Source organism: Tribolium madens, unplaced genomic scaffold (genome assembly GCF_015345945.1).
Source record: "Tribolium madens isolate multiple individuals breed KSU strain unplaced genomic scaffold, Tmad_KSU_1.1 Scaffold_91;HRSCAF=231;Tcas5.2_LG7, whole genome shotgun sequence".
NCBI lineage: Eukaryota > Metazoa > Arthropoda > Insecta > Coleoptera > Tenebrionidae > Tribolium > Tribolium madens.
The window spans coordinates 5,403,001-5,430,882 of NW_025401063.1; the positions used below are offsets into that span (position 1 = coordinate 5,403,001).

Sequence of the window (27,882 nt, forward strand, 5' to 3'; positions counted from 1 at the left end):
GATGTCAAGCAGTAATTACCAAAAAAAGAATAAATACGCATTATTAGACACTTTTGTCTTCTAATTTAAAAAAACTGTTATGTGAATTTTTAAAACGTCCCTCTATTTCGCATTGTTTCATGTTAATAATAAAAATATACGGACTAATTACCTGCTTTATGGTATTAGACAAAATTTAGACAACATAAATTTGGTTTTACTTGGTTTCGAAAAATATGCGACAATTTTGGCACAGAGTGCATTAAAAAAATAAAAATAAATTTTGCAATTTTGGTGGATGCGCCGGGTGATTCTCATTCGAGTATGTTTTACGAACTGAATGAGAATGTTTTCTTTGCGAAGGGGAAAATAAGTGCCAAGCTTTTTGAATTTTACGATGTAATGAACACATTTTTACATTAAAAAAATTATAAAAATATTAACGTAAATTTTATATACATACATGAGTTACATCAATAATTGCACACACTGTAAAAATATATCTACAATTGCTTACGAGTTCAGGAAACACATTAAGTACAAAAATCAAGAAGCATACACGTTCTTATAATACCAAAATTTGTTAGTGAATTTTATACTTCGTAACTTGTAACAAAATAATGAGACTAGCAATTACAATAAATTTAAAAATTATACTAAGTTGTAACTGAGTGCTGACTGCTTGTCATCGTGTAAGTGTGGGCCATCCACTGGTAGTAAGCCAGCCTCTGTGCATGACCGACAGCAGAACTTGGCGTAATATTTGTGCGAACAGAATTTCGCTTTTACAATAAGGTTGCAGTTGGCGAAGAAGCGGTTGTCTTTGCAATTGGGATGTATAAACATTTCTAAAATGAAACAATGTAAGACTTTACACTATAAACAACGTAAAATTACCATCAACTAGAATTGTGAGGCTGCTGCTTGCTTTAGAATAAGAATTTGCCGCTTCGCACTGATAAACCCCGGAATCCGCTTTAGTTGCTCGTAAAATCGTCAGTTTGTTATTATCTACAAGTAAAAATTGCACACAGAAGATTCAATTTATTAAACAAACCTGAAATATGGACTCGTTCGTTTGGACTTAACGAGATACCGTCTTTATACCACTGGACTTGCGGAGCTGGATATCCTTCCACGTCACAAGGAATTACAATATCCGAATTTACAGGGAATCGCTGATTGTCAGTTGTGATATTTGCTGTGACGGGCACTAAATTCAAAACGTTTCACTGACTGGTTGTAAAATATCAGGAAAATGTTATTTTTGCACTCAAAACTACATTTACTAGTGTTAATCACAAACTACTTTACCGAAATAAGTGGCAGGTCCAGGGCCGGGCTCTCTATTCGGGAAAATTTCGTTATTGGCCGGTGGTAAGTACGGTGGAGAGGTGGGTCTATAGATAGGTGGAGCTGGCGTTGTGGGCAATTCAGGTGGGTTCACAATATATTTCAAATATTTTTGATCTTTAGGATTGGTACTATGGTAAGGACCTCTCGCTTTCACCGCAACCGACCAACTGGCAGCTTTCCCAACACCGTTATAGGCTTGACAAGTATATACTCCAAGATTTGACAGTTTTACAGAATGGATAAGAAGAGAGTAGTCTTTGCGAACTTCAAACTGGCTTGTTTTTAAGGGGATAAGACTGTCATCTTTCCACCAGGTGACAGCAGGGAAGGGATAACCCAAGGCTAGACAATTGAGGGTTGCTGGAGCGTTAAGTGACACAACAACGTTGGGTTGACTCTCAGGTTCCAGTACGGTGGCAGGCCGGGGAGGACCGTCTAAGTTTAGTTATTAGTTAAAGATTAGAACAAGATCTACCACACAGTATTAGATGTTGTTAACTACAAGAAAACTACAACCACACAAGAAGGTACTTACCGATGACGTTCAGTACTATTTTGTTAGTTATTGGTTCACCAACACTGTTATCGGCGGTACATAAGTATACACCAGAGTCAGTTTTATGCAACGTTATGATTTGCAAGGATTGATCCAACTTAATCCTATATTTGGCTTGAGTACCATCAATCTACAAAAGAAATTATAGCTTGTAACAAGTAATACAAAATTAGTTACCAAAATATCATCTTTCTTCCAGGTTATTTTAGGATTAGGGTTGCCAGTGACAGCACATCTCAAAGTCACGTGATCACCAATAAGGCCTTGGACTTCAGGTTCATACGTTTGGACGTCGATTTTAGGTGGATAGTCTGTAACAAATATGTTTGTGGGAGAATTCAGTGAAATAATTATAACACTTACAGTCACTTTGTATTGGTGCTTCAGTATAAGCTGGTTGGTACTGTTGCGTAACCAATTCTGCTGGTACCGTTGGCTCGATGCACGAAGTACCACAACCAGTGGAACAACATTTTAGGTGCAAAGGACAATCTGCATCGTTTCTACATTCCTGTTCGCAGTTATTTTGTTCGTGGTGTTCCAAAATCGGACATTGGCCATTTTTGTTGACTAAAACCAGAACTAAGTACTCACATTTACATTGGTTTGAGCCCTACTTTCTCTACAAATTGCTATAAAGTCAGGATCTTGACTACTAGTTTTGTTTCTGTTGATGTCGATGGCACATTGAGAATTCGGGGGGCAGTCAACTTTGCTACAAGGGTTTTGGCACTGGCACCGATTACACTGATTATCGTCGACGTATGCTTCAATACCATAGGGGCATCGTAAAGTGGCACATTCGTCGAAATGGGCTTGGCATGGATGATCTTGAGGACCCACTGCTAAATACCAAAGAATTAATTAGGACAATTGTGGTTAAAATTCGACAATGAGAGTGAATGAAAAAGCTCAGCATGGTCCGTGGCAGTGTGTGCGTGGTGTTGAGAGTGTGACAATAACACAAATCGACTTACGAGGTTGAGTTACACTCAAATAATCTTTACAGAATGTGACACACGACTGGAATGTTTTAAAGTTATTTAAATTTCCACCGCAACCACTGAATATGAAGGCAATGCATTCCCCACGTGCATTATCGAAGTACCAACGTTTGTGGTAGCCATCTTGACAGGAACCCGTATCCACGGGTAATTCACAGACGGCTAAAGAACAATAAGTACTGTACCATCTCCCAAAGAAGAGAAACATTTTTCGGGTACTTACCAGTACTGGTAACATTGCTTCGATCCTCCTCGTGGGTCACACAAATCTTTTCGCACTCTTCACTCGAACTAAACCTGTTACCATTGCCACCACAACCACCATAAATGAAGTTGGCGCATCGTCCTATACCTCTGTCGTAGTAGTACTTGGGGGTGTAAGCTTCACAGGGGCCTCGCTCCATCGGCATATTGCAGACATCTTCACAAAATTACAATCACAATAATAAATATCGCAATAAATACCTTGTCCTCTGAATCTACCACATTGTCTTTCGCACTGTTCTTCACTACTAAAACGGTTAGCATTACCGCCACATCCAGTATACGTGAAAGGAGTGCATGTTCTAGTTGCCGGATTGAAGAAGAAGACCGAAAGATTATCGGTGCAATTTCCAGGATCTGGTTGTTCGTAACACATGGCGGTGCTTGGGGGCGTTTGCACTAAAATTTACGTTAGTTGGGGTTTTATAAATTATGGTACTCACCAGGAGGTGCTTGCGTCAGCGGAATTTGTGGACTCGGGGGACTCCTCTTGCATCTTTGCTCACACGATGCTTTATCCGGGAATCGGTTATAGTTACCCTCACAGCCCCCATAATTGAACGCGTGACACGAATCGGTGCGTTCGTCGTAGTAGAATTGTTCGTATTCGGAATTACAAGGACCAACAACCGGCGGGAGTTTACACAAATCTGTGAAAATCACAAAATTCAGGTGAAAAATTGAAAGCTGGTAAAGTACCTTGAGCGTTTCCGCAGTTTTGCAAACATTGATCCACTGATTCGAAATTGTTTCTGTTGCCATTACAGCCAGTGTAGGTGAAACCTTTACACACACCATCAGTTCTGTCGTAGAAGTAGCGTAATTGTGCTTCTCGGCAATTGCCTGGTTCGCTTGGTAGGAAACACATATCTGGAAATAGTTTATGAGAATTTCATTATGCTTCTTTAGTAGTACCTGTGGTAAATTGTCCATTTGGTACTTGAGGTGGTTCAGGTGCACGTCTTTTGTCACACCTTTGTTCACATTGTTGCTGTGTTTCGAAGTTGTTTCCGTTTCCTCCACAACCACCATAGTAGAATTGCCGACAAGTTTTCTCTCTTGTATCGTAGTACCAACGATCGGTATAATTGCCACAAGTACCAGTATCCGCAGCTAACTGACACAAGTCTTTTTCTATACAAGAAAATGAAATTAGAATTGTCCCAAGTATTAGAAATTGGCGGTTAGTTTTCGTGCAATTACTCACCGATTTCTTTCGGACAGTCAGTTTCGCATGCTTCTCTACTGTTGAAGTTATTGTTATTACCCTCACAACCCGAATAATAAAAGGGCAAGCATTTCTTTTCAGGCATGTCGTAGTACCAGCGAGGGATTCTTTCCGTGCAACTACCCTGAGCTCTAGGTAAAGAGCAGTGATCTAACACCGAGTTAGTAATTATTTACATTACATGCCAATTAAAGTTACAACATGCAAATTATACAGGTGTTGAAAGGACTTACCTTTTTTACGACCAGGTTGCGTACATTGCTGTTTGCAGGCTTCTTCCGTTGGGAAATTATTATTATTTGATTTACAGCCCCCGTAAATAAATTGTTGACAACTTTGACTGGTCTTGTCGTAGTACCACCTCAAATAATTACCTTTACACGGTCCTTCATCCTTTTCTTGCTCACACGCGTCTAAAAACCATTATTATTTGTGTCACCACTTTGCATATTTCTTTCTTACCGACACTATCGTCTTTCACACAAAGCGAAATGCACTCTTCTCGTGTCTCAAATCTGTTGTTATTGCCCAGGCAGCCCCCATAGATAAATTGGGCGCAATGTTTTCGTTCCGTATCGTAGAACCATTGAGGGTAGTACCCTTCACAAGGACCCGGTATTTTGGGGAGTTTGCATCTATCTGCGCAAAAACTAATTTAACGTTTAAATGGGGTGGTAGGGATTTATTACCGATGCCTTCTGGTTTGACACAAATATTGTCACATTCCTCTTTCGACTTGAAACGGTTGTTGTTGCCGTCACATCCTCCGTACCAGAATCTGGAACAACCACCGTAGTCCATGTCGAAGAACCATTTGACGGTGTAGTTCCGACACGTTCCGCGTTCTTTCGGTTGGGTACAACTTTCCTGAAGGTTTTGCGGAATTTCGGGACAACCTTCGAAGTTGTCTCCAAGCGCTTCGGTTGTACCGTCGAGACAACAGCCATATTTGCTGGAAGCGCAACCACAGCCGGCGTAGTTGGGGCCTTGGGCTGGGGTGCTGTCGTCGGAACAGCATCCAAACTCGGTATTTCGGCAGCCGCAACCTAAAAAAAAATTTTGAGGTTGTAAAGGACATTTGGGAATAATTTACCTTGTTGGTGAGGTCCTTTGGCCACAGTGACTCCGTCAGGGCAACAACCGAATTGGAAAGTGTGACACAGACAGCCTTGATAATCGGGACCAGCTGCTGGAGTGTACTCATCAGGGCAACACCCATGTTCGGTGTATTGACACCCGCAACCTTCATTGTTATGGCCTCTAGCTGCAGTGACGTTATCAGGACAACACCTGTAGGGTGAATATTGACATCCACATCCTTCCAAATTTGGTCCTCGTGCCGGTAAAATATTATCAGGACAACAACCAAACGGACTTGCCAAGCAACAACCTTCACCGCTAGGTCCATGCGCTGGTGTAATTCCATCAGGACAACATCCGAAGTCTTTCTCAGCACATGGCGTTTTACAACCTTTATAATTCGGGCCTTGTGCTGGAGTAACACCGTCAGGACAGCACCGGTAGTACGATTCTGTGCAGTTTGTGATGTTGCACCCTTTATAATGTTCTCCTTGAGCGGTTTGTACACCATCTGGGCAACAACCCCACTTGGTAGTGTTGCAATTTGTTCCAGGTGCTGCTGTCGTCGTTGGAACTTCTTCTTCTTTGCAACCTTTGTGTTTGGGACCTTTAGCTGCAGTGACGTTATCTTCGCAGCAACCGTATTTTGCTTTGAGACAGGCTGGTGGCGGTGGTGGACAACCTTCTTTGTTGTTACCCTCAGCTGCTGTTTTGTTGTCGGGACAACAACCAAACAGGGTTTCATTGCAGTGAGTTGAGGGGCATCCTTTGAATTTTCGGCCCAAAGCGGGTGAAACGCCGTCTTCGCAACATCCGAATTTAGACTCCTTGCATGTTTTCGGGTTGGGGCACCCTTTATCGAATGGTCCTTCAGCTGGAGTAATTTTGTCCCAACAACAACCGAACATTGTCTTTTTGCAATCTTTCTGTTTCTTTCTCTTGCACATTCGTGGTTTTAAGGTTTCGAATATGTCGGTAATAGGAGTGGTGCTCCAAACGTCTGTGGCAGTTTCTTCCGTGGGACCGCTTTCTGTCGTTGATGTCCAAATGTCATAATCGGTTGGTGTGGTCTCTGTATATTCTGTTGATTCAGTACTTCCAGGTGATTCAGTACTGCCGGTGAATTCAGTTGTGGTTTCAGTAGCACCTGATTCAGTACTTCTTTCCGACGACGTATCAGAGGTTTCAGAACTTTCCATTGGTTCAGTTGTCGATTCAGAACCACTCTTTGATTCTACTGTTGTATCAGTCATTCCACTTTCGGTTACATCAGTAACACCACTTTCTGTCATTTCACTGTCAGTGGACTTCATGGTCGTGGCTTTGTCAGCTCCAATATCTGATTCACCAATAAAGTCTGCGCTTGGTTCTGGAGACAATGAAGACTCAATGGTTGTTGCTTCCGAGCTGCCGCCTTCTGTAGTGGCACTACTTTCAGTCGCCGATGAAAGATCAACACTTGAAGTACTATCGACCGAAGAAGATTCGCTTGAATCAGAACTTTGAGTTGAAGCAGAATCGGTACTATCCGTAGTGTCAGGTGAATCAGTACTCATAGTACTTTCTGTGGGATCAGTACTTTGCGTAGGATCAGTAGTTTCAGTAGAATCACTTTCTGACGTTTTATCAGAAGATGAATCACTACTGGAACTGGAAATTTCTGTGGTCATGTCTGACGATTCTGTTGTAAAATCTGATGATTCAGTTGTCATGTCGGATGATTTAGACACGTCAGATGAACCACTCGTTTGATCTGATGAAGCTGTTGTAACATCTGAACTAGCATCTGAAGAATCTGTAACTCCCGAAGAATCCGTACTTTCGACACTACTTTTACTGCTGTCAGTGCTGTCACTGCTAGCAACTGTTGTAACTTCAGTCTCAACACTTGATCCACTGTCGGTTTCAATAGGAGTATCAGTTTCAAATGTTGGTGATCCTGTATCTCCGGAACCTTCCATGGTAGTTTCCAATGGTACCGTAGAACCACCTGAACTACTTGGTTCACTTGTAAGTTCTTCATCTCCGGAACCAGAAACTGTAGTACCTTCACTCCCGATAGGTGATGATGGAGCATCGCTCAACATTAAGTCATCCGCTGATAAATCAGTTTCTTTCGACCATCCAGTTACACTAGAATCGGTACTTGAACCTAATTTATCTTCACCCTGTGTAATACAATGCAAAAAGTAATGTAACCATTATTCTGAGTCGCAGAAAAATAATTATACCATTGGTTCAGTAACACCTTCTTTCAAATCTTCCGGACGTCCTTTTTCATCAACCCATACACCATCTTCACATTCGTCATCAGGAACTATCTCATACTCATCATCCTGAGTCGTAGGTTTATCGTCTTCTGTTGCAGGAGTTTCTTCTGTTACAGGACTTTCTTCCGTTGGCTCCAACGACTCAGACTCGTCAATAGACTTAGTAACATCAGTAGGCAAAATGGTATCTAAAACAACCAACACTTATCCAAATGTCCGTTAAGAAAAAAACAACAACCTTCAGAGCAAGGTTGCGTGTTACACGGTTCATCGCCGAAAATAATTTCGTCAGGATTACATTCGGAAGCATCCACTACTTGAAAATCTTTCAAACAAACAACTTTCTTGGTTTTTTCGCCACCACCACAAGGTTTGGAACACTCCGTCCACGGCCCACTATACCATTCCCCTGCACACTTTTCAACTTCTCCAGTGCAATTCCTAATCAGTTCGTACGTTTTATTTTGATCACATTTTTCATTTTCGACTTTCTTGACACTTCCGTCTTCACCAACAAGTCCGCAAAATAGACTACGGGTTTGGACACCTTGTCCACATTGAGCAGAACACTACTAATACCATTACAATAAGAACAGTTTTCAAGGGAGTTAATGAAATAAAACTGTAATCACCTCACTCCATTGCGAAGCATACCAGTTGTACTCGCAGGCGGGTTTCGTAGCATTGCATTGTTGTACCATTTCCGGTTTTTGGTCAGCGTCACAAAGGTTGTCGGGGTACACAACACCGGCGGCAGTAGCGCATTGGACTTTCCGAGTTTCATTCGTTAATCCACATTTATCACACTACAATTCCACTTAGACTTACCAAAAGCCAAAAGTACTGACTTACCCCACTCCACCTTGAAGTTATCCAATCGACACCTTCACAAGGTCTCAGATTACATTTCCGTTCAGTTTCTGGTTTAGGCTCTACGGGTATACACTCCGAATCGTCCATAATTTCAATGTTTGAACCTTCCTTCCGATAACACTTTACTTGCCGAGTTTCTTTACCGTCACCACATAGGTGGTCACACTAATTGCAAAACATTAGCAATAATTGTCTTTTTTGTGAAGTTTACTTACCGGTTTCCAGGGTCCTATATGCCACTTTGCACAAACTCGTCCTTTGTTACATTCTTGTTGTTGCGGTGGTTTGGGAAGTCGAGCACATTCAGACTCATCAACCAAAGAAGGGTAACCATTTGAAATAATTTGTTGGCAAGCTATTTCCCTAGTTTGGACACCACCCTCACCACAAGGTGCCGAACAGTTACCCCAAGGGTATGGTACCCACTGAGCTTCACAAGGTACTTCTGCACATTTCTGTGATGATGGTGGTTCGTTGTTAGCATCGCAAAGACTGCGATCTACCGGTTCTAAACTTCGACGACCAGCACAAGTCACATTTCTGTATTGTACCCCTATTTAAGAAATATCACAGTAAGGAGAATTACTAAATGAAGAATAGTACCTCCTCCACAAGTTTGAGTACAAGGAGTAAACTGGTCAAAAGTCCACGCATAACTTTCGGTTTCGTAGCCTGGCTGAATATTGGTTGGGAGGCTGTACTCGTAAGCTACCCCGACGTTATGGTCTTGGAATAGCATCTACAAAATGTGTTTTTGGTGGTACCTCACGGTACAACTTGGGTTAAAACTTACAACAATGAAGAGAGCTTCGTCTATGGGCCCCAAACAAGTGATTTTATCGGGGGCTGAGAACCCTTGGGGGTCCCGATTGTAGTGGAATTTGCACCCTGCAAACTCCATGGTTCTTGGAAAGTCGATCCGCCAATTACCATTCAAGTAATAGTGGCCTGAAGTGTTTCGTACTGCTAGATAATTGTTTGACGGTGCGACCTCTTCCACCAAAATATTAGTAGCCCCCGCTGGTATTAAAAGAATGTCATTGTATCCCACTTGAAGGTCTTGCATGTCTAATAGCCCCCTTACTGTTTTACAAGTATTCCCATCACCCCCACAAACTCTACACTTATCCTCTCGAACGTCCGACCCCAGCATCATGTCGCACCCTACTGGCTACAGATTTATTTTAGTTTGAAACTTCAATTAATAGTTTCGCAATTACTTGACATTTTCCGTTGATGCAAACATCGGGGCTTTCGTCGTTGCATCTGGTACCATCGGCGACTTGGTTCCTGTGTCTGTAATAGAACCTCTCACCTCTGGGCATGCAGTTGAGTTCACACGGATTGGGCGCTTTCGTGTATGGAATCCATCTAAAAAACTGCTTTAGTTTCCTGCCTGCGCTTCTAATCATTTTACCTACTGGTAAAGTACCCCATTAAAAGGGACACTATCGAATTCCGAGCATTGCTGCGCCCTGAAATCTCCAATATCCGGACAATCCTGAAAATAATCGCCGGTTTTAACTTAATAAGAAGATTAAAAGCGACGCGGTGTGATTTTATCTTCAAAAAGGAGGTAGTCCTGTTATTAATTGTTGCGTCAGGAGTCGCTGAGTAATGACTCTCTTTATCTAAAAGCACGTGGAAGTCGAGGGCAGAGGATTTTTCAACTTTTTTAAAATTCTTAACTGATTATAATAATTCGTCAAGATAACGCGACCGGCCTTGAACTTGGACAGCATTAATGAAAGGGTCTTAGGTGTGCTTACGGAGAGGAATTTCTTTTTTTAGACACCGACACGTGGTTGGAATAACTAGACGTATGATTGGGTCCATTGTCTAACTGTCCACTACGTCAAGTAAGTTATTGACCGTGTAATGGCCGTTGGAACCATTGCTAATTGTCGTAATAATTGATTTACGCTTTGATCTATTGATTGCTGAATGCAAAATCAATTGACTCGAACAATAAAACATATTGAACGCAAGAGACACAATCAGTAATTCTTCTGCCATTAGTTACAATTATCGCGAATTCCTTGGGGCATGAAAGAAAAACAAATATCAACTTAGGAAGATCGGTATAGGATATTTCTCCCAGGCGTATATTTAGTTGCATAAGGAAAAAACGAAAACCTCAATTCCGGAGTTCAAATAAAAGGAAAAGTAGAATTTACAAAGGAATTTAATAAATCTGAGGAAACCTGTATTTAAAAAAGAGGCACTAATTGTAGGGACAGTCCATTCCGGCCAGATAAATACCACCTTCTTCCTGGCACCCTGCAAATGTTTTAAAATATTTTCTTTGATGTACCGCTTTAGAACGGAAGACTTAACAACCTCTTGTTAGCATGGACAATCTCCACAACAATATCTTAAAATAAAATTATTTTCTTAATGAACTTCACGGAATGCATTTTATGTAATTTTATCAAAACCAAATTCATTTCCTCCTATCATTAATTTCCCGCAAGTTTATTTAGAGTGACGATAAATTAAGTAAGTGATTTTGAGGAAACCCAACGCAAACATTGCGAATTCTCATGAATCGGTTTGTTTAAGCGCGGTCATTGCTCATGTAACACCTAAAAATAGTTTAATTGTGCCAATGTCTCCTTACCTGCGTATTGCACGAGAAATGCCTGGAGGAGGGCCCTTGGCACGTGTATCCCAGTGTGCACTGTCTAGTCTGCGTGGAAACGCCCCCTCCGCATGACCTGGAGCAAGGACTCGGAGAAGACCAATCAGTCCAAGGGCCAATATCAGGCCCATCGCCCCCTTCAAACACGTAACTACCAGCTAAGTATAAGTGGGCCCCTTGCTGCCTTTTGAACCTGTCTCGGTGATGTCGAATGCGCTGCAAAGAAATGGTTTCAGAAATTTCTTGATTGCGGTGGGCTTGCTATTATCGTGGGTAATGGCTTTATTGCGGCAACAATGGGAATTCAGCAGACCATAACTCGAACTGATCGGAATGTCAAACAAGCTATAAATAATCAATGGCAAAAGTCGCGAGAGTAGACGCGGACTAGACGATTGTCCTTATAAGCGAAGAGCCGCATTCCATTTTCCGTCAATTATAAACCGTTTTTTCGACGCCGTATCTTGTCACTTGAATCTCAAAAGGTAGGCTAGGGCACCTAGACTTGTAATTACTTGATTGATCACTTTCTTGTGTTCCGAGACGATATATTCAAATGAGCCAATCATGGTAATGGTAACCCAATTTCGGAAACAGACACTTGAGATAGGATCAATGGATTGAAAGTGGATTTTATACAGTTCAATTATTATTTCTTCCTAATTTAAAGTTTACTACTATTAGTTGGTTTTAAATTATTAATTGATCCCGAGGCCAAAAATCTAAAAGAATTTCAGGCATCTAAATAGGAAATTTGTTTCTTTTCTTGTACAAGTATTTAGAATACGTGTTCATTATGTTTTCTTCATTTGACTTGATTATATTAGGAAAAGAATTTTATTTTAAACATTACCACTCTACTGCTTATTTATGTAAATGGATTCTTCCCTGTTTTCCAAACGGTGTTAGATGCACAGCTCCTTCGAATATAAAATTGAAAAAGTTACTTCCATTATCGATAAAACTGTTTTTTATTTATGTTTCTTTGAAATTCAAAAATGGCTTAGGACATTTATAAATTGAGAGAAGTTTATTTCCCGTTTTTTTTTTCAAAAATCTAGTAAAAGAATTACGGAAAGGGAGCATTTCGTAATGCGTCTCGTTACAGGAAAATGTTAGTTTAGTGGCGCAGCCAGAGATAGAGTTTAGGGGCCGGTTTACTTATTTAAAAAAATTCGGGCACTCATTTAAACGTCATTTCAAAAAAGTCGATCCCCTAAACCCCGCTGCGCCACTGTATTGGTTCAAGGATTTGGTCAATTTTTATTAAAATATTTCATCGTTTCGTGTAGATAGAGCAAATGTAATTTGTCATTGATAAAAGGTATCTTATTTTAGCCGAATTGAACAAATATTTCTCTTGCATTTCCTGTTACTTAAATAGAGAAAAGTAAATATCAGTCCTTTTTGTGTTTGAAACGTCAAGCAACCGGCGAATATATTTTTAGACTAGACTAACAATTGAAGTACTTAACCATTCATAAGCAAAATAGATATAAAAATATGATCTCTTCCTTATGATGTAGTTTACATTTAAACTTATTTATAACAGCTTTGACAAGAAAAGCTTGAGGCGTGGAGACCGTGGATAACAAAGTTGATGCTTCGTTGTAATCCTTTTATTTCTTTTGTTTGAACTTGATAAGTCACAACTTAACCAGAGGCTATGCTTTTTATGCATTTAAAACTGACAATACTCTGCTTTAATTTGCAAACAAGAATTTTGATGAAGAGGAGATAAGGGAATAGGGAGAATACAGTCAGTATTCAAATTAAAAACTTGCTTGATTTTATTTTTATTTATCATATTTAGATACAGTAATACGTTACTCAAGATAATTTACGTAAGTTTGATTCTAGATCTGTCGTACATTTCGAGAAAAGCTCCACATGACAATTAATTTGCTCACTAATTGAAGACAACTTCCTCTTACATAATCTCTAGAAAGTCCCGTCAATAGTCAGTTTACATTACGGGAATTTTTCTCTTGGATTCAAATGTCACAACTATTAGTACATCACTTTAAAAATGTAGTCTATTGAAAGTGAGATTTTATAGCAATTGCAACAAAGAATTTTGAATGACATACATAATTATCGTTTGCAGTTTGTCATAATAAATATTAGTAGTCATCCTGCGTTTCATTGAGTGTAAGATTATTTACTCATTTATTACCTCCTGGGTGCGAAATGGAGGTATTTTCCTGTTGAAGAATTTAATAGAGGTGAGTTCAAGTGAACACCTTAAAACCCACATGATCCCTTGAGAACCCAACCTATCTAATGTAACGGGCGAGAGGAATTCAATAGACATAATAAAACAGTCGTATTTCACGCCGTTGCTTACATATTTACGATTGAAAACTATTATCTTTTAATGCAATAACTTTAAAAATCCGCGAAACCACCAGACATAAATCACATTGAGATTTATTGGCCTCTTGAAGATTTTCCGTACAATTATCTATTTATCGGCGTAATTTTAAGGCGACCACACGGGAGCATCGAGATTGGTTTTCCTTGATGATTATACGCTTTTACACGCAATAAATCAAAATTGTTGCGGGTCACCGATTCACCCAAATTATCGAATAAAGTTGATTGGTCGTAAAATGATGCTGCTACATATTAATAACAATAACGCCTCGTTTCGGGAAATATCGTGTGCCATAACGTAAATATTTATCTCATCTGGAGCATCAATTATACTCCGCAATAATGATGTAATGCCAGTCCATTAAAATAATCTCCCGATTTGATTAAATTGTGCTATTTTAAAATTTGGATTTGAAACAAGTTTGATGGGTTGTTTAATTCGGTTCTGTTTGGTTATTTAACAGCTTCTGGTTCTGTACTTCATTTGTTTAAAAAGAGTCTATTTATAAAATTCGCGGGACAGTGACCTAAATTTTTTCAACGGTTTATCTCATGATTTGTCTGGATGGCAGGTGAGGATAAAAGCTGATTTATACTTACATGTCTGCTGAGTACGTTACTAAAGGATGTGATAAATATGAAGAGGATCAGCGGCGACCTGCAACAAAAACCAAAGGGATTACACATACAAAACATTAGATATCCTCTTTTAAAAGCAATAATGCAGTGATTTAATGAGACATTTAATTATCGAGACTGTTAACTTAACAAGTTGGAAACTGAAATAAATGATGGTCTCTATCTCCGAAGGAATAATTAATAGTTAAGGCACCTCACGCACTTGGAAATTTAAATTTTAGTGGGATAGTGTCGGCACTTCAGTTCAACAATTTTAATTGGGGACAATGGCAGGTGTAATTAGTTCTGACAGACAAACATATTTATCGCGCTTAGTATTAGTTTCAGTTTGTTAAACAAAACGGTTCATTTTTCACTCCCCCTTTCATCTCAAGACAATCATGAAACTTTATTATTGTCAACAAAGTCGACCACCAAATTACCAAAATTCAAAACGACGGCATAACCGAACTAAAACCAAGTTAGTAGCCAAAATTGCAGATAACCTTGTGCGGGGTCGACACACGGGTTATTATTACTTCCTGATGAACAGGAGAGTTGAGAAGAGCAGAGGTTTGTGACCGCAAATTCGGGAACTTAGCTGTAATCCTGGACTCCCTTAGCCAGGACAACGCCCTATTTTTTTTCCCGTTTCAATTAACTTAACTTTACTAGTTTTGCTTATTTGAGTAGAAATTGTAGCAATTGTGATTTAATCAAGGAAAGGTTTTCGGATCGATTTGGGGACAATCCACGAAAAAAGGGAAAGTCGACGATCGATAATTGCCGCATGCGTCAGGATTGGCGGCCTTCCTGCGAGGATGTTCTCCTGCTATTGAGGGATCGCAGGATTTTACCTACCGCGCTTTATTACATTAGCTTATGTCAATCAAGTTGAGGTGTGGGAATACAACTTTTTTGGTGCGAAATATTTGATAACAGCGAGGTATCCGTGTCACGCATCGACTAAAATGCATCTAATGCCCCGTTATGCCACATCAGTTGTCCTAACAGATCGTGCAAGCAACGCAATTATCCCTAATTATCACTCTTAGATTGCGTAAAGATGCTCAAAGATGTGTGAAATAGGCTTTGTGAGCCATGATTTATCTCGTACCCCCTTCCGAGAGCCACAAGTGTTGATTAATGGGAAATTAATTTATTTAAGAAATCTTCATCAATGATAACTAATTCATTCTCTACGCTGTGTGGTGTTCCCCGAATTTTTACCTCGAGACTTTCACGCTCGAGTGTCAATGCTCGCGTGAGGAATAGACTACGTTACGTGGATACGGTTGTAATAATTACGTAAGAGCCAAAAAGTCAATTAACACCTGTTAGAATTCGCTTTTAACGTTCGGGTCCGCGGCTAAGGAGACCAGGAACAGAAAGAGGTAGAAACGTCGTGCTAAACCAACCAAATAACGCGATACACCGTATTTGCTTTCACCTGGAGTCAACGGTTTGCACCACAAGACCGGTTCACTTTGTAAATAAACAAATTTTATTACGAGCAAGAAACAAAGTTATGATGGATCAATCGTCGGTTGCACACAAACCAAAAGCTTCACTTGTTCGACATGAACAATAAATCAAGCAATAACAACAAGCAGGGGATAAAGAGCTTCAAGTGCTAAACAAAGCTTCATTTGTGCGAGAAAAAAAGGGGCTCCTCTCTTTGTGGCCAGTTTTTGTGGTGCAAACCACTTTTTTCGTAACGCGATACAGCGCAGGTATTATCCGCCAGGTATGCAAAGCGCACCTTGCCTTCCTCTTCTTTCCTCTGCTGTCCTGCTACACGGATAGCGAAATGCCACAGGTAAGTTTTGTTTATATTTTTTTTACCGTGGAGCAGGTAACGGCGATGCCAGTCTTGAACGCATCAGGCCATGTGCCAAAATCGGACACTGGTGATCTTGGTGAGCTTGAATTTTTGCAATAAAGTTGTTGGTAATTGTTGCAAGAAGTAATAACATCGTTCTGAATCGGTGCGGAAAGCGTGGGTTTGCGTGGGGCTAGGAAGTTTAGTAGATATCCCAGCGGCTGTTGGTATCGATAACCGCATGTCCATGGCCTCTGATTAACCTATATTTGCGAACTCACCACAGGGTTCGGGTTTTTGAGGGGGCAGTGACTCCGCTTTTACGAGGCTTTAACTCCGGTTTAACAGCCGCGTAAACAGTCAAACATAAATATGCAAATCTGGTGCATCTCGGTATGTCAATGGGACCGAAGAGGTTCGCCTTTTTTGTATTTGCTGTGGGAAAATGAAAAATCAATGGGATCACTTCATTGATAATCTCGTCTGCGTGATTGCTCTTCTCAATATTCCGAGCTAGGGCTCTGACTGTGAAACATTTATTATCCATTGTGATGGATGAGCAAGGCATATAATCTGATATTGCCGACTTGTTTATGGAGGCTTTGTTTTGTATGTTTTGTTGAAATATGACAGGTTTAAATTACTCGGGTTTATCGAGAGATAGGGCTTAACACTTGGTCAAATCGATTACGGCCGAGGAACGTGCTTAGATGCTCAACGAGATTTGATGGAAAAATTAGATTGTCTCTGCTTCTGGGAACGCACGTACGATGCGCTTTTTTCACCACGTCAAATTGCCATCTAATTATATGTTTTTGAACTTGTCCAAAAACATAATTGTTCAAGCATGTCTTGACGTAGTAATTTCTTCAAAACATTTTTTGTCTTTGCGACCAACCAAAACAACCCAAGCACTGTCATTTGTACTTTTTATTGTTTTATCTTTATTACTTTCTGTTTTCCTAATCGTTTCCGTTAATGTTACACTGTGTTTATCTTAGTAGACCATACAATCAATATTGGACTTAGTAGAAGCATCTCTCAGCTGCGAAATATCTCGGTCTCTTTGAATCCTTGACCTCAAACGCTTGACAATTTCAAATTACTACACTGAGAAAATAATGAAGCAACAATTTTTCCTTTAATTAAGTGTGAAGAGATTTATCAATATCATAACTCAAATCACCGCTCCCGACTACTCTTTTTTGTAACTAGTCGACTGTCACATACCCCATAAGTTAAAAGCATATCTTTGATTTTTTTCACCAGATACGTCGCTTGCTTCTTCGTTAACTTCCTAAAACATGTTATTTTATCACGCGATGCACTTGGTCGCCTTAATTTTTAAATGCATTATTAATTTATATGGAATTGGGCGTGGCATAATGCATCTTGTTAGAGTCATAATAATGTCTGGTGTTCAATTAACTGTGAAAGTGACGGATGGAAGCCTTTGTAACATAATCAACAATGCAAAATAGAAAATTGTTATAAATGAGAAATGAAACACTAACAAGAGGAATAAATTTTATCGTACTTGATTAAACCAGAAAAGAACAACTTTGCACTTTGAAACCTACAAGATGATTAGCCGATACTTAGAAGTAGCTGAAGGCAAAAAATTTGCAATATCAAAAGTGATTAACCATCTGTTTTTCATCCGAAAAAATCGAACTGGTTTGGGTTGAAAGCTTTAGTTGCTTGTAATTAAAATGGCGGTCAAAAACCACGCGATGCTATCGTCAATAATGAGCTAATAAGTTCTTTGATTTTTTACAATGTGTTTTTATGAATGTATTATTGCTTCCCGGATATTTTATGCTAATCACTCAATCAAAATAACAATAGTGCTATGATTGACATTAGAAATAAAATAAGAAATAAATTACTTTTCTGCACATTTTTGAACCCCTACATAGTTAATAAAGATAGTTCACTCGAACACATTTATGTTTAGCGTGGAATTTTGTTTAAAATTCTTGAAGAGTTTCCCCTTTGGTTCCGCATCTTCTTACAGCCGCAATCATCTCTCAATTTATCTTAGTCTTTGTCTGGCATTCGAGAAAAGTCTGGTCTTTATCAATCTTTCAACAAGTTCTTTTGACAAATGTAACCATTAGGCGAGATTGCGTCTCACTATAGCCCTTTGTTTCCTCCACGGTATGCAAATGGAATAACATGAAGTAAACTACCTTATTTTTACACTTGAACGATAATCGTAAAGAAAGTTAATGTGATGCATTTTTATTTCTGTTTGAAATTACACTTTCGACGTTTATTAGGACTTGAAAATGAAAGATTTTATAACGTAAACACTTGAATGGACCATTTGTCGACAAAAGGGGGCACTACAAAGCCTCTATGGTTCCGAATGACTTAATTTTTGGTTGTTTACATCATAAAAATCGTTTCGAGAAGTTTATTACTGAGGGAAAAGCGAATCCTTCCGTGTCAGAAATTACAAGAGTCTTCCTACGCGATTGGGAAACCAGTTCAGTGTTATAAACGCACCGAGACAAGATCGGGAAAGTGACTTTGGCCCTATTTGGAAGCGATTCTCACGGACTGGGTTACTGGAAACGTCATTGATGCTCGCACTTGTCCCGCAAGAAAGAAGAGAATTATGACACCTCTTAAAAAGCAGTTAAACCGTATTACACCATGCCCGATAACAATCGTAACGACATTATAAATTTTCACTTAATTGGAAGAAAGTACTTTGGATAACGAGACGAAAAACGGGTACTATGAAACCACGAGATTATACCAAATGGGCTCCTCTTGATTTATGGTCATCGCGTTACGCAATCCGGCCTCTAGCCGCTAGCCATAAGTCTGCCTAGTGTCTGGGAAGATGAATAATTTTATCACTTACACCTCCAATGCCAACACTCCACATGGAGTCCACCAAATGTCACTCTTGAGTTTTCCCACCGCGATGGGTGTTCCCATGGATTATACAAAACAAACAGTCCTAGGCTTTTGGGAAGATTTTCCACGGTTATCAAACAGATGGACGAAATGTCATAAAAGTGCAGTGATTTACGACTCGGAGAAAGTTTAGATTGTACTTGGCCTAAGATCTTTTTAATTCGGGATTTAATGGGTCCAGTGGTGATAAAATGGAACTATTTTATGGATCTGTTCCGTGTTAGCACGCGATTAATTAGTAGTACAACGATGAGAAAACCTTTTTGATGGCCTCGCATGGTGCAGTTTTACAGCCAAGATAATACATTTGTCTTCAGTACTGTGCCATTTGATTTATTATACCGACTGGCCTCTATATCGTAAATAAACTTTTATTGTTCTGCCGCTCGTTTCATCCTTTATTCACTTATTAACGAGCAAAAATTTGTACCGAATTCATTTACTCATGAAATTATTAATTAGTGTTGGGAAAATCACCTGCAACTATTGTTGGAACAGGTCTCAATCGTCATTCCAAAAAGGGACTCTTTGTCTGCTCATTTCAAGCAAGAATTCTCGTTTGTAGTTGTTATTGATTGAGTTCGCAATCAGTTTAATTGCCAGTAAAACATTTAAATTGCAAATTATCACTTACGTCGTGTGAGATTACGACTTCAACGAGAGTTACACATTTAGGATGCACTGAATTCCAGGAGCTTTAAGTGCCGACAGAAATGAAAAATTAAATCGGGTGTAATAAAATTTAAATTTACTTGGGAAACTAGGAGTGGATGGTGTAATTGACACTGATGATCCAGCTTTTATCTTGCTCAATCTGACATTTATCATAGAGATAAGTATTTTATTTTTCTCATACATTTCCCTTCTGGGACACGAATTTTTGTACTCTGTTTATTGTTAGTTCGTGAAGCTGCTTTCTTAATTCTAAACCTCATTTCAGATGCAAGATTTGTTATTAAAATGTTAAAATTTTGGGACAAAGATACAGTATTCAATTTCCATTGCTTAAAAATGTATTTACGAAATTTTAGATTCAAATATTAGAGTTTTTATTTGATGGTGATTTATGAGTTGAAGATGCAATACATCCGGTAGATACATTTACCCACTTTCTCTTCCTGCTGATAATAATTCATTGATACTAACTCAGGGGATTGCCTCAGTGCAAAATATTCAAATTTTGCTTAAATAGAGTAGTTGTAAGAACTCTTCGAAATCGTTTTATTTTATTTTTGTTGAAAATGTAGAAAATTTAAAGTAAAACATTGCATTTGTTATGTATCTACCAACTAGGACACGTCTTTCTTGATTAATCTCATTTATGAGTAAAAATATCTGTTACTCAAGACATTTGTTTGAACCTTCGTTTTTTAATTAAATTTTGAAATTAAAAATAGAAACATTAGTCTGTTAGTGAATGTAATTTTTAAGTTAAATGGGTTTCATTTATTATTAGAAAAGCAATTTCCTAGTTAATAACAAATCGATAAGCAATAAACATAAATTACAAAATAATTTTAAGTCTTAATTTTAATTTTGCACATTATTGTGTATTCCTGGAAGAGAACATAAAACAATAAAGGTTTGCAATTATTATAAAATGACGAGGAATATACATATGGTTTTTTTATACAAAATATTAGCACAGTTTTTTTAATTCTTTGATGTTTTGTTTGTTTTATTAATTTTAACAAAACATTTTGTAATAGAAGAAACTAACAAGATATTTTATCTAAAATTAACATCTTATGTTGTCATTTTTTAAATGGAAACACTAACTTCCAAAATTTGGCCCACTTTTATGGAAGAAAGCTTTACTTTTCTTTGCAATAATTCCTGTCTAGAATTTCAAAAAATGACGTCAGCAATAAACCATTTTATTTGAAGTTTAAGTTGCTTGTTTATTCAAGCCGTCTATCTACTCGTAATGGCCGCTATAAACCAAAAAAATGAAACTTAACAATAAAATAAACCTGCCTCCAACAGGTTGTTTAGACGGCACATAGCTCCGAAATAAAATTTGTTTATAAAAATCCAAAATTATTCCAAGACATAAACCTAGACGACTTTATTTATTTTCTTATCTAATTTTCGACCTGATGCCGGTGTATAAAGTAAAATTAGATTTTTTCTTTCATCGAGCTTATTAAAAGATCATCCAACTCCGTCCGCTAAAAAAGGTGTTAATAACTATCGCCTTTGGCCGGTCTGAATAAGTTTTTTCAGACAGTCTCTTCTAATTTAGACATTGTGAAAACGGTCAGTCACGGTGCAACTTGGGCTGATTATTACCGCGAAGCAGTCATCCGTGGCTTGTGGTGGCCCAACGATGTCTAGGTGGAGTCAGCCTTGATGGCCGGACCACACATCAAGCTCACCGATCCTTAGTCTCGTCTACACCTCGCCCTAGACCTCTCCACCGATTAATTACCGCAACTATCGAATTTCGAACCTAAATCAAAGTTGGGGCTAATGGACGCTTGTATAAATAACATAATCGCGGTTAAGAGCCCAACTATTAAGTTGTTTGGGTATTGGTTTTCGTTATCAACACCTCTTTCAACCGAAATAACTCGAGAATGTTGAATTCGTCCAAAAGTGAGGAAGACGGAGTCACGTTCGATCTGCCTGATGCAATTTATCACGTAACGAGATAAAATGAAATATTTGAGTGCCCTCTTCGAATGAAATATTCAAGCAGAGACGCTCCTGGCTCTTCAAATAGCAATACTTCAGAACCGGCGCTGAGAAAAATTTCACTTTTCTTCTGCGAGTTGCATGTTATGCAACGGGGAACTCTCACGATTTGTCAGTGTTTTTGCAGAATGAAAGAAGATCCAGGGGCTTTGCATGTGGTTCGTGGTTAACTTATTATTTCCGGAAGGATTATTTTATAGGGATGGACTGTAAAAATTCCGGTCCAACTGTCTGCAACCTCCTGCGGGATGTGTCATAACTATCATTTAGAGCTTTATTACTAACAATATTTACGACTGTTTCAAATAATAAAACTCACTGTGTAGCTATTTTGCGGCTTAATCGAAAGTTGTACGATAAATAACTAGAAAAATTACACTAGTTTACAAATAATAACTTTTTAATACACCTGTCATCAGATTATTATTTTTATGTTTATTAACCTTTAATTAAACAAAAATAATAGTTAATTTTTTTACCACGTCACAGTTTTTGTCACGAACGATACCTACTTATACTACTTTCTGCACAAATGCCTCCGATTTAAAATTTATTTAAAATTCAAATTGTTGCTGAAATATTATAAGTTATCACCAGATGGGTCTAAATAGGTCTTAAAATACATTCATTGACCCGCATTTGGACTTCTTTTCTAAAAACTTAGGCAGATGTGTGACGAATAGGGCGAACACTTTGATCAAGATCTGAAGGGTTTTCAAAGATCGGCACAGGGGTATTTGGGATGAAAATATATTGGGACTGTTATAAAAACTGATACAAAAAAATTTTAAAAAACAAAATAATGTAACTCATTTTTAATGTGTTGTTTGGCGATTTTTGTATTTTTGTTAATTACATATTTCTTAAACGTGACGTGGCGGATTTTTTTAAATGTTTTTTTTGAACTCAGTGCTTCACAATCTATAATAAATGATAACTTTTAGCTTTGGTATAAAAATCGTGTACCTAAACTATAGTGTCAAGCTCGGTGTCAAGCAAATTTTAACATTTTCAAGTGAAGAAATTTTTTAATTTTTTTTTCCTTTTTATTAATACCTTTTTGGTTAATTATGGTTTACTATAGTCATTTCTACAAATAGAATCACTACTTTCTACTACTTTATTTCTGCACTAAAATGGTCATTAATTTTTTTTGCAAAAATCATTTTTCCAGTAATTCTTACTTTTGAATAACTTCTAGGATTACAATAAGCACTCAAAAGAGTTTTCAGGAAGTGTAATAAAAAATAAAAAATGATGAACCCATGAATGGGTTAAAGATACAAAGCGAGCAATAAAAAAGGATATGTAAATAATTTGTAAACTTGATAGAAGAGCTAAACCAGTTATGCCCACGAGTCTAAACCCGATCACGTGAAACCCTTCTTGTGGAATTAATTGCTTTGCGGAGCAGAAGTTGTTTATTTTGGACCTCTTTTCTCTCGACACGTTGTTCCCAAGGGTCCGAAGACACACAGACACAGAAACCCGGTAAAACACATGGGAGTCTCCACAAATAAAACGTCGTGGGACTAAGTTGTAAAAATCCGGAAACCATGTGTGCACCCAGCTGGCGGCATTTCTGCATCGTGCTGGTTCCAAAGACGTCTCAAGATGGCTTATCTAACCGCGTTTTTGCCACCCATCGAGAGTCCACGACCGAAAGTATCAATTTTGATGCAATTACGTTTAATCACCTCTTGGCGGCCGAAGTGGGCCTCCCAAGGGTATGTCAATGAAGGGCTTATAATAACATTATTTAGGATCCTGGATGACTGGCTCTTCCACACAATTACGTAATTCGATTAATCTAGGCATGCATTCATCAAAGAGGTAATCCTATTATCATTGTTATCCTGAGATGGGGTTGGAAGAATTTTAATCTCGCGTCAGGTGTCTGGAGAGATTCTTCAGTTTGAAAGTGAAGGTTAACACATTGTTGTTATTTGCTGGGAGTTCTGGCTTCCTTATAAGGCCAAGATGCTAACCTGAGTGCTCTTTGTCTTGGGTTATTTGCCTAGGAACGCGCTTTATCAAAATGATTTTTTATTGGGCAATCTCAATCCATTACCATTAATTATTGCTTGCGTACCCCGAGTCGCAGCTATCTTCCATGTAATTACATTGTACCAAAACGGGGGGATTAATTACGATATTTTTGGTTTGATGGTCGAAGGGAATGCCTGGTTTTATTACTAATTAAACCCATCGATAAAACGGAAAGCTGCAATTAGGGAGTGCACCCATACTAGATGGTTTTTTCTGGGCTAGAGGTCACGGTCACACTTCATTCAGTAATCACACCGGAAGATGATATTACGTATTCGTGTCGGGTGTAGTACATATGTGAAAGTAGCCAAGCTCATTCATTCCGTGGTTATATGGTAAATGCGGTACTGAGATTATGCACGTTTTCTAAGGTCAATGCTAGAGGCTGCGATCTGGGTCATCATTCCTAGATGCACCAACACGGAAAATGCTAGAGTCTTAATTGAATCCTGCTGGTAAAATGACATGACAAATTTGAACCATGCTCGGACATGACTTTCGAAGTCCAAACGTGCTGACACGACGAATTTTATTAATTACCGGCATTAGTTCGATGGATATAATCAGAAGAGCAAACATGTCGATCGCAGCATTTGAATAATGAACGAGCTTTTTGCTTTACCTTTAGTACATCAGAAATGTCAGAAAAATTAGATTTTTTGTTGGATGGTAATAAGGAGATATGGGCTCATTTCGTTTACTTTTAGGACTATGTGTGGTGGGTTCAGAGGTCAATCATGTTGAAATGAGATAATATAGCATTAAAAAAATATAAAAAAAAGCTTGCAAATGTGAAAAACAAAATGTTTATTGAAAGAGAATTGATAATACCTACTTTAAAGTAGTGCCTTACGCGCACTGCCTACTGAAAGATTTAACAATACAATGTTTTTTGAACCACATACAGGAACCAAAAGTAAGCTACATATTTAATATTTTTGTTATGGGTCATTTTTCAAGAAAATTCTCCAAACATGTCGATTTTATTTTTACAAATGCTACATTTTGACAGTATTGTAACGTCATTGGATTTTGAGTAATGACGTCATCATTAACTTTTTTAAATGTCAACCAACAAATTTGTTGAGTGTTTTTGGTATTAGGTATGTACATTCTTTTATTTAAAAAAAAAATATTACCAAAAACAGTAAACAAAAATGTTGATTGCCATTTAAAAAAAATACTGATAACGTCATTACTTAAAAATTATTAATATTATAAAGGGTCGGTTTCTGAAATAGTTTATCGTTAGATGAATTTTATAGGTTCCATAATTGCTGTAGAACTATAGAAACACCAATCAGATTAGTCCTACCTTAGTAACTATCGAACCGATAAAATTTATCTACCTAATACTAAATTGTTCCAGAAACCGCATAATACAAGTATGTATAATAAAAATGTTCATTTACAAAAATAAAATCGACCGTTCGAGGATTTAAAAAAAATACCGACAAAATTTTGGATTTTATGCGCTACTTTTGGTTTACCCTGTATATCATTTTGAGAAAAATTGTAACACTCTGATTGGCTGTGTTCTCCGTACGATCTATTACAATTTTTTTATTAGTTGTATTTGTTAGAAAATAAAAACATTCTCAAACTGCAAAAATCAGTCAAAAAAAATTGACATTTATTTTTTAACATTTCACATTTTTTAATGTCTATTTAATGATATATGTTTTTACAATTATTTAGTAAAGGTACAAAAATTTTGCCAGTAAAAGCCACAAATAACATTGAACAGAGTTACAATTTGGGATAGAGCTTCCTTGTTTCCTCTTATAATAGCCTGTAGCAAAAAAACTTGGAAAATTATTTTTCCAACAGAAATAAATAGAATCAAGGTGCAAAATTTAAACTCTCATAATTTTGAAATTTTTATAGATAAAATTTTTTTAACATTTTTTCCATGTTCCTGGTGTCTTACTTTATCTGGCATTTTTTCTGGGGCGCGAGTTCTGGCGCACCCTGTATAAATGTTTTCAAAAACGGTTTTGTTTCACTTAACAATGTTTATATAACTCAAAGGTTTTGTTCATTATAGTGAAGTAACAATAGATACATTAATAAAAGAAGTACATAGTTAAAAATACAGCTTTTTCTAAGTATCAAAAGACATTCACTTTATGGTAAGGAAAAGTTTTAAGATTCTAATGCATCCTATTTAAGTACTCATATATTTAAGAGAACTTTAATATAAAAAGAGTTATCAACAGTTATTGTCTTGTTGTATGATATTGTGCAAAAGTGTTATTTTTTTCAAACATTAGAAAAATATTCAATTATTGATTTAAGAAAGTAAAAAAAAAACAAATTTTTTCATGCTAGGGGATATCACATAGCCTTGTTAATGTTTGTTAATAAAAATTTATAGTCCATAACCAAAAATTAAAACAAATTACTTAAATACGATGTTTATTTAAATAAATATGTAGTTCATAACGATTTGCGTCAAAATGCATCTCTGGGTCAAGTTGACACTTCTGTTTTCTTTTTTATAGTTTTCAGTTTCATTAGTGGAGCATTAAAATTTACAGCAAATAGTTTTGAAATATTTTTCCGCGGTGTTTATTTGCGATAAACAAGCCATAGGCCATAAATGATTTACGTAAAAATGCATCGAAATTACACCCGTGTCTAAATATTTACGCCCTGAGGCCACAATTCCGCCTATTATCCGGATCTATGTCATCATCTCGCGCACCAAAGCGAAAAATCGCGCCAAAAAGTGCAATTTAATGTGTCGGCAAGTGGCCAAATAAAGGTTTAGCTGGAGGACCTCTTCAGAGAGTGAGATGACTCGAGATTGCGATTCTGCTTGGAGCAGATTTTTTCATTGCAAGTCATTCACCTGGATATTTTCCGAGAGTTAACAATAATTTTAATTACTTTCACGAAATAGCTGCAGGGTGCACCTGTTGTTCAAATTCCGTTAGTTATTGTCTTATTAATTTTTAGTTCATTAATGTCCGTGAAAATGATGAAGATGGTTAAAAAGAATAAAAGAATTGGTAAATAAACTGACAGAACAATAAGCGGAGAGTACAAATTACAGGGCGAGTCTTCGTGCATACATTATAGACAGGTTACTTACACCTCCAATTACACGTTTATGTATGGCAATAAGAGAGGAAACTACCTTGAGTGTCTTTATTTTTATTTTGGGAAAGATAAGACAAAATTCAACTTTAGATTTTTTAATTTTTGGTGTTGTTGCATTTTTTGTCGCTGGAATTGAATTCGTTGTAAAGTTTGAGGCCTAGAGCGTAGCGAATAACGATTTGTATTAATTACAATGCTCTGAATTTGTTGGAGGAATCTCGGCGGTCCGCAGTCAACAACCCTTTCTGAGTTCTGAAAACCATTAAAATTCCTGGCCATCTGCAAGTTGTAGTCTCTCCCGTTTTTTACCGCCTTAGACAAATCTGAAGAAGCGTTCAGCACATATCTTGTCTGTATCGGTCGTCTCTATTGTTACTCCCTCCCGTGGTAGCCACTAACAAGCAGCCTCTGGGCCCTTTCTTTGTCGGTCACCATTTCAAAAATACAACTGTTTATTTTTTCTTACCGAAAAAACTCTCCGTGTTCCCCATCAGTCAAGAAACCACTAACGTTTATTTTTGTGTACAACCGAAGCTTTCAAGTACTTTACTCATCTTGTTAGCGACTTAAACAAGTACGCTGCAATTTCTTTACGATGCCGTCGTGTAAGATGTAATCTTTAAACGAACATAATAATCCGAAAATTATGTACCAGAAACTGCACATAATTCCTACAACTGCGCTTATTAACGAGTCGAGAATGCCAAATTGTAGGCATCGGACAAATAGGTTCCGGAAGATTAAATTAAGTTGCGATCTCGACAATCGTTTGCCCTGTCAACGGATAGCAGAGGGTCTAATCAATGTAATAAACGAGCTTGAGAGGTGCATAGATGCCCGAGACCTGTTCCGATGCGATTATTGCAACATATACAGAAAGCTCGATGCATAAACGTCAAAAGAAACCAAAATGACTTAATTTAATGTTGCATAATTTAATTCTCAGTGAGTGGAACTCATAAATAAGCAATTTATATTTCCATTTTAATTATTAAGATGGAAAATTGCCCAAATTGCCCTTTCATGGGTCATT

General features: G+C 37.8%; 1 protein-coding gene across 3 annotated transcripts in view; it reads right to left on the reverse strand.

The window, feature by feature from the left end:
• Nucleotides 1-361: 361 nt before the first annotated feature.
• LOC123010534 (papilin) overlaps nt 362-27,882 on the reverse strand; it is a 33,678-nt gene continuing 6,157 nt past the window's right edge. The window contains exons 2-31 of one of the 3 annotated variants that reach the window (XM_044407498.1): nt 14,228-14,285; nt 11,231-11,467; nt 10,032-10,111; nt 9,831-9,981; nt 9,404-9,781; nt 9,214-9,349; nt 8,826-9,163; nt 8,590-8,775; nt 8,370-8,543; nt 7,976-8,306; nt 7,699-7,925; nt 5,481-7,635; nt 5,077-5,433; nt 4,850-5,026; nt 4,621-4,800; nt 4,367-4,537; nt 4,075-4,293; nt 3,859-4,029; nt 3,603-3,809; nt 3,361-3,558; nt 3,119-3,316; nt 2,869-3,057; nt 2,509-2,736; nt 2,255-2,461; nt 2,069-2,202; nt 1,871-2,021; nt 1,294-1,770; nt 1,037-1,192; nt 877-990; nt 362-827 (exon numbers count right to left, since the gene is read on the reverse strand). In XM_044407498.1, the coding sequence (XP_044263433.1) occupies nt 631-827; nt 877-990; nt 1,037-1,192; nt 1,294-1,770; nt 1,871-2,021; nt 2,069-2,202; nt 2,255-2,461; nt 2,509-2,736; nt 2,869-3,057; nt 3,119-3,316; nt 3,361-3,558; nt 3,603-3,809; nt 3,859-4,029; nt 4,075-4,293; nt 4,367-4,537; nt 4,621-4,800; nt 4,850-5,026; nt 5,077-5,433; nt 5,481-7,635; nt 7,699-7,925; nt 7,976-8,306; nt 8,370-8,543; nt 8,590-8,775; nt 8,826-9,163; nt 9,214-9,349; nt 9,404-9,781; nt 9,831-9,981; nt 10,032-10,111; nt 11,231-11,467; nt 14,228-14,285 (8,182 nt within the window). In that variant the 3' untranslated portion in view covers nt 362-630. The remainder of the gene's footprint in view (nt 828-876; nt 991-1,036; nt 1,193-1,293; nt 1,771-1,870; nt 2,022-2,068; nt 2,203-2,254; nt 2,462-2,508; nt 2,737-2,868; nt 3,058-3,118; nt 3,317-3,360; nt 3,559-3,602; nt 3,810-3,858; nt 4,030-4,074; nt 4,294-4,366; nt 4,538-4,620; nt 4,801-4,849; nt 5,027-5,076; nt 5,434-5,480; nt 7,636-7,698; nt 7,926-7,975; nt 8,307-8,369; nt 8,544-8,589; nt 8,776-8,825; nt 9,164-9,213; nt 9,350-9,403; nt 9,782-9,830; nt 9,982-10,031; nt 10,112-11,230; nt 11,468-14,227; nt 14,286-27,882) is intronic. The other 2 variants (XM_044407499.1, XM_044407500.1) reach the window with 2 other exon arrangements.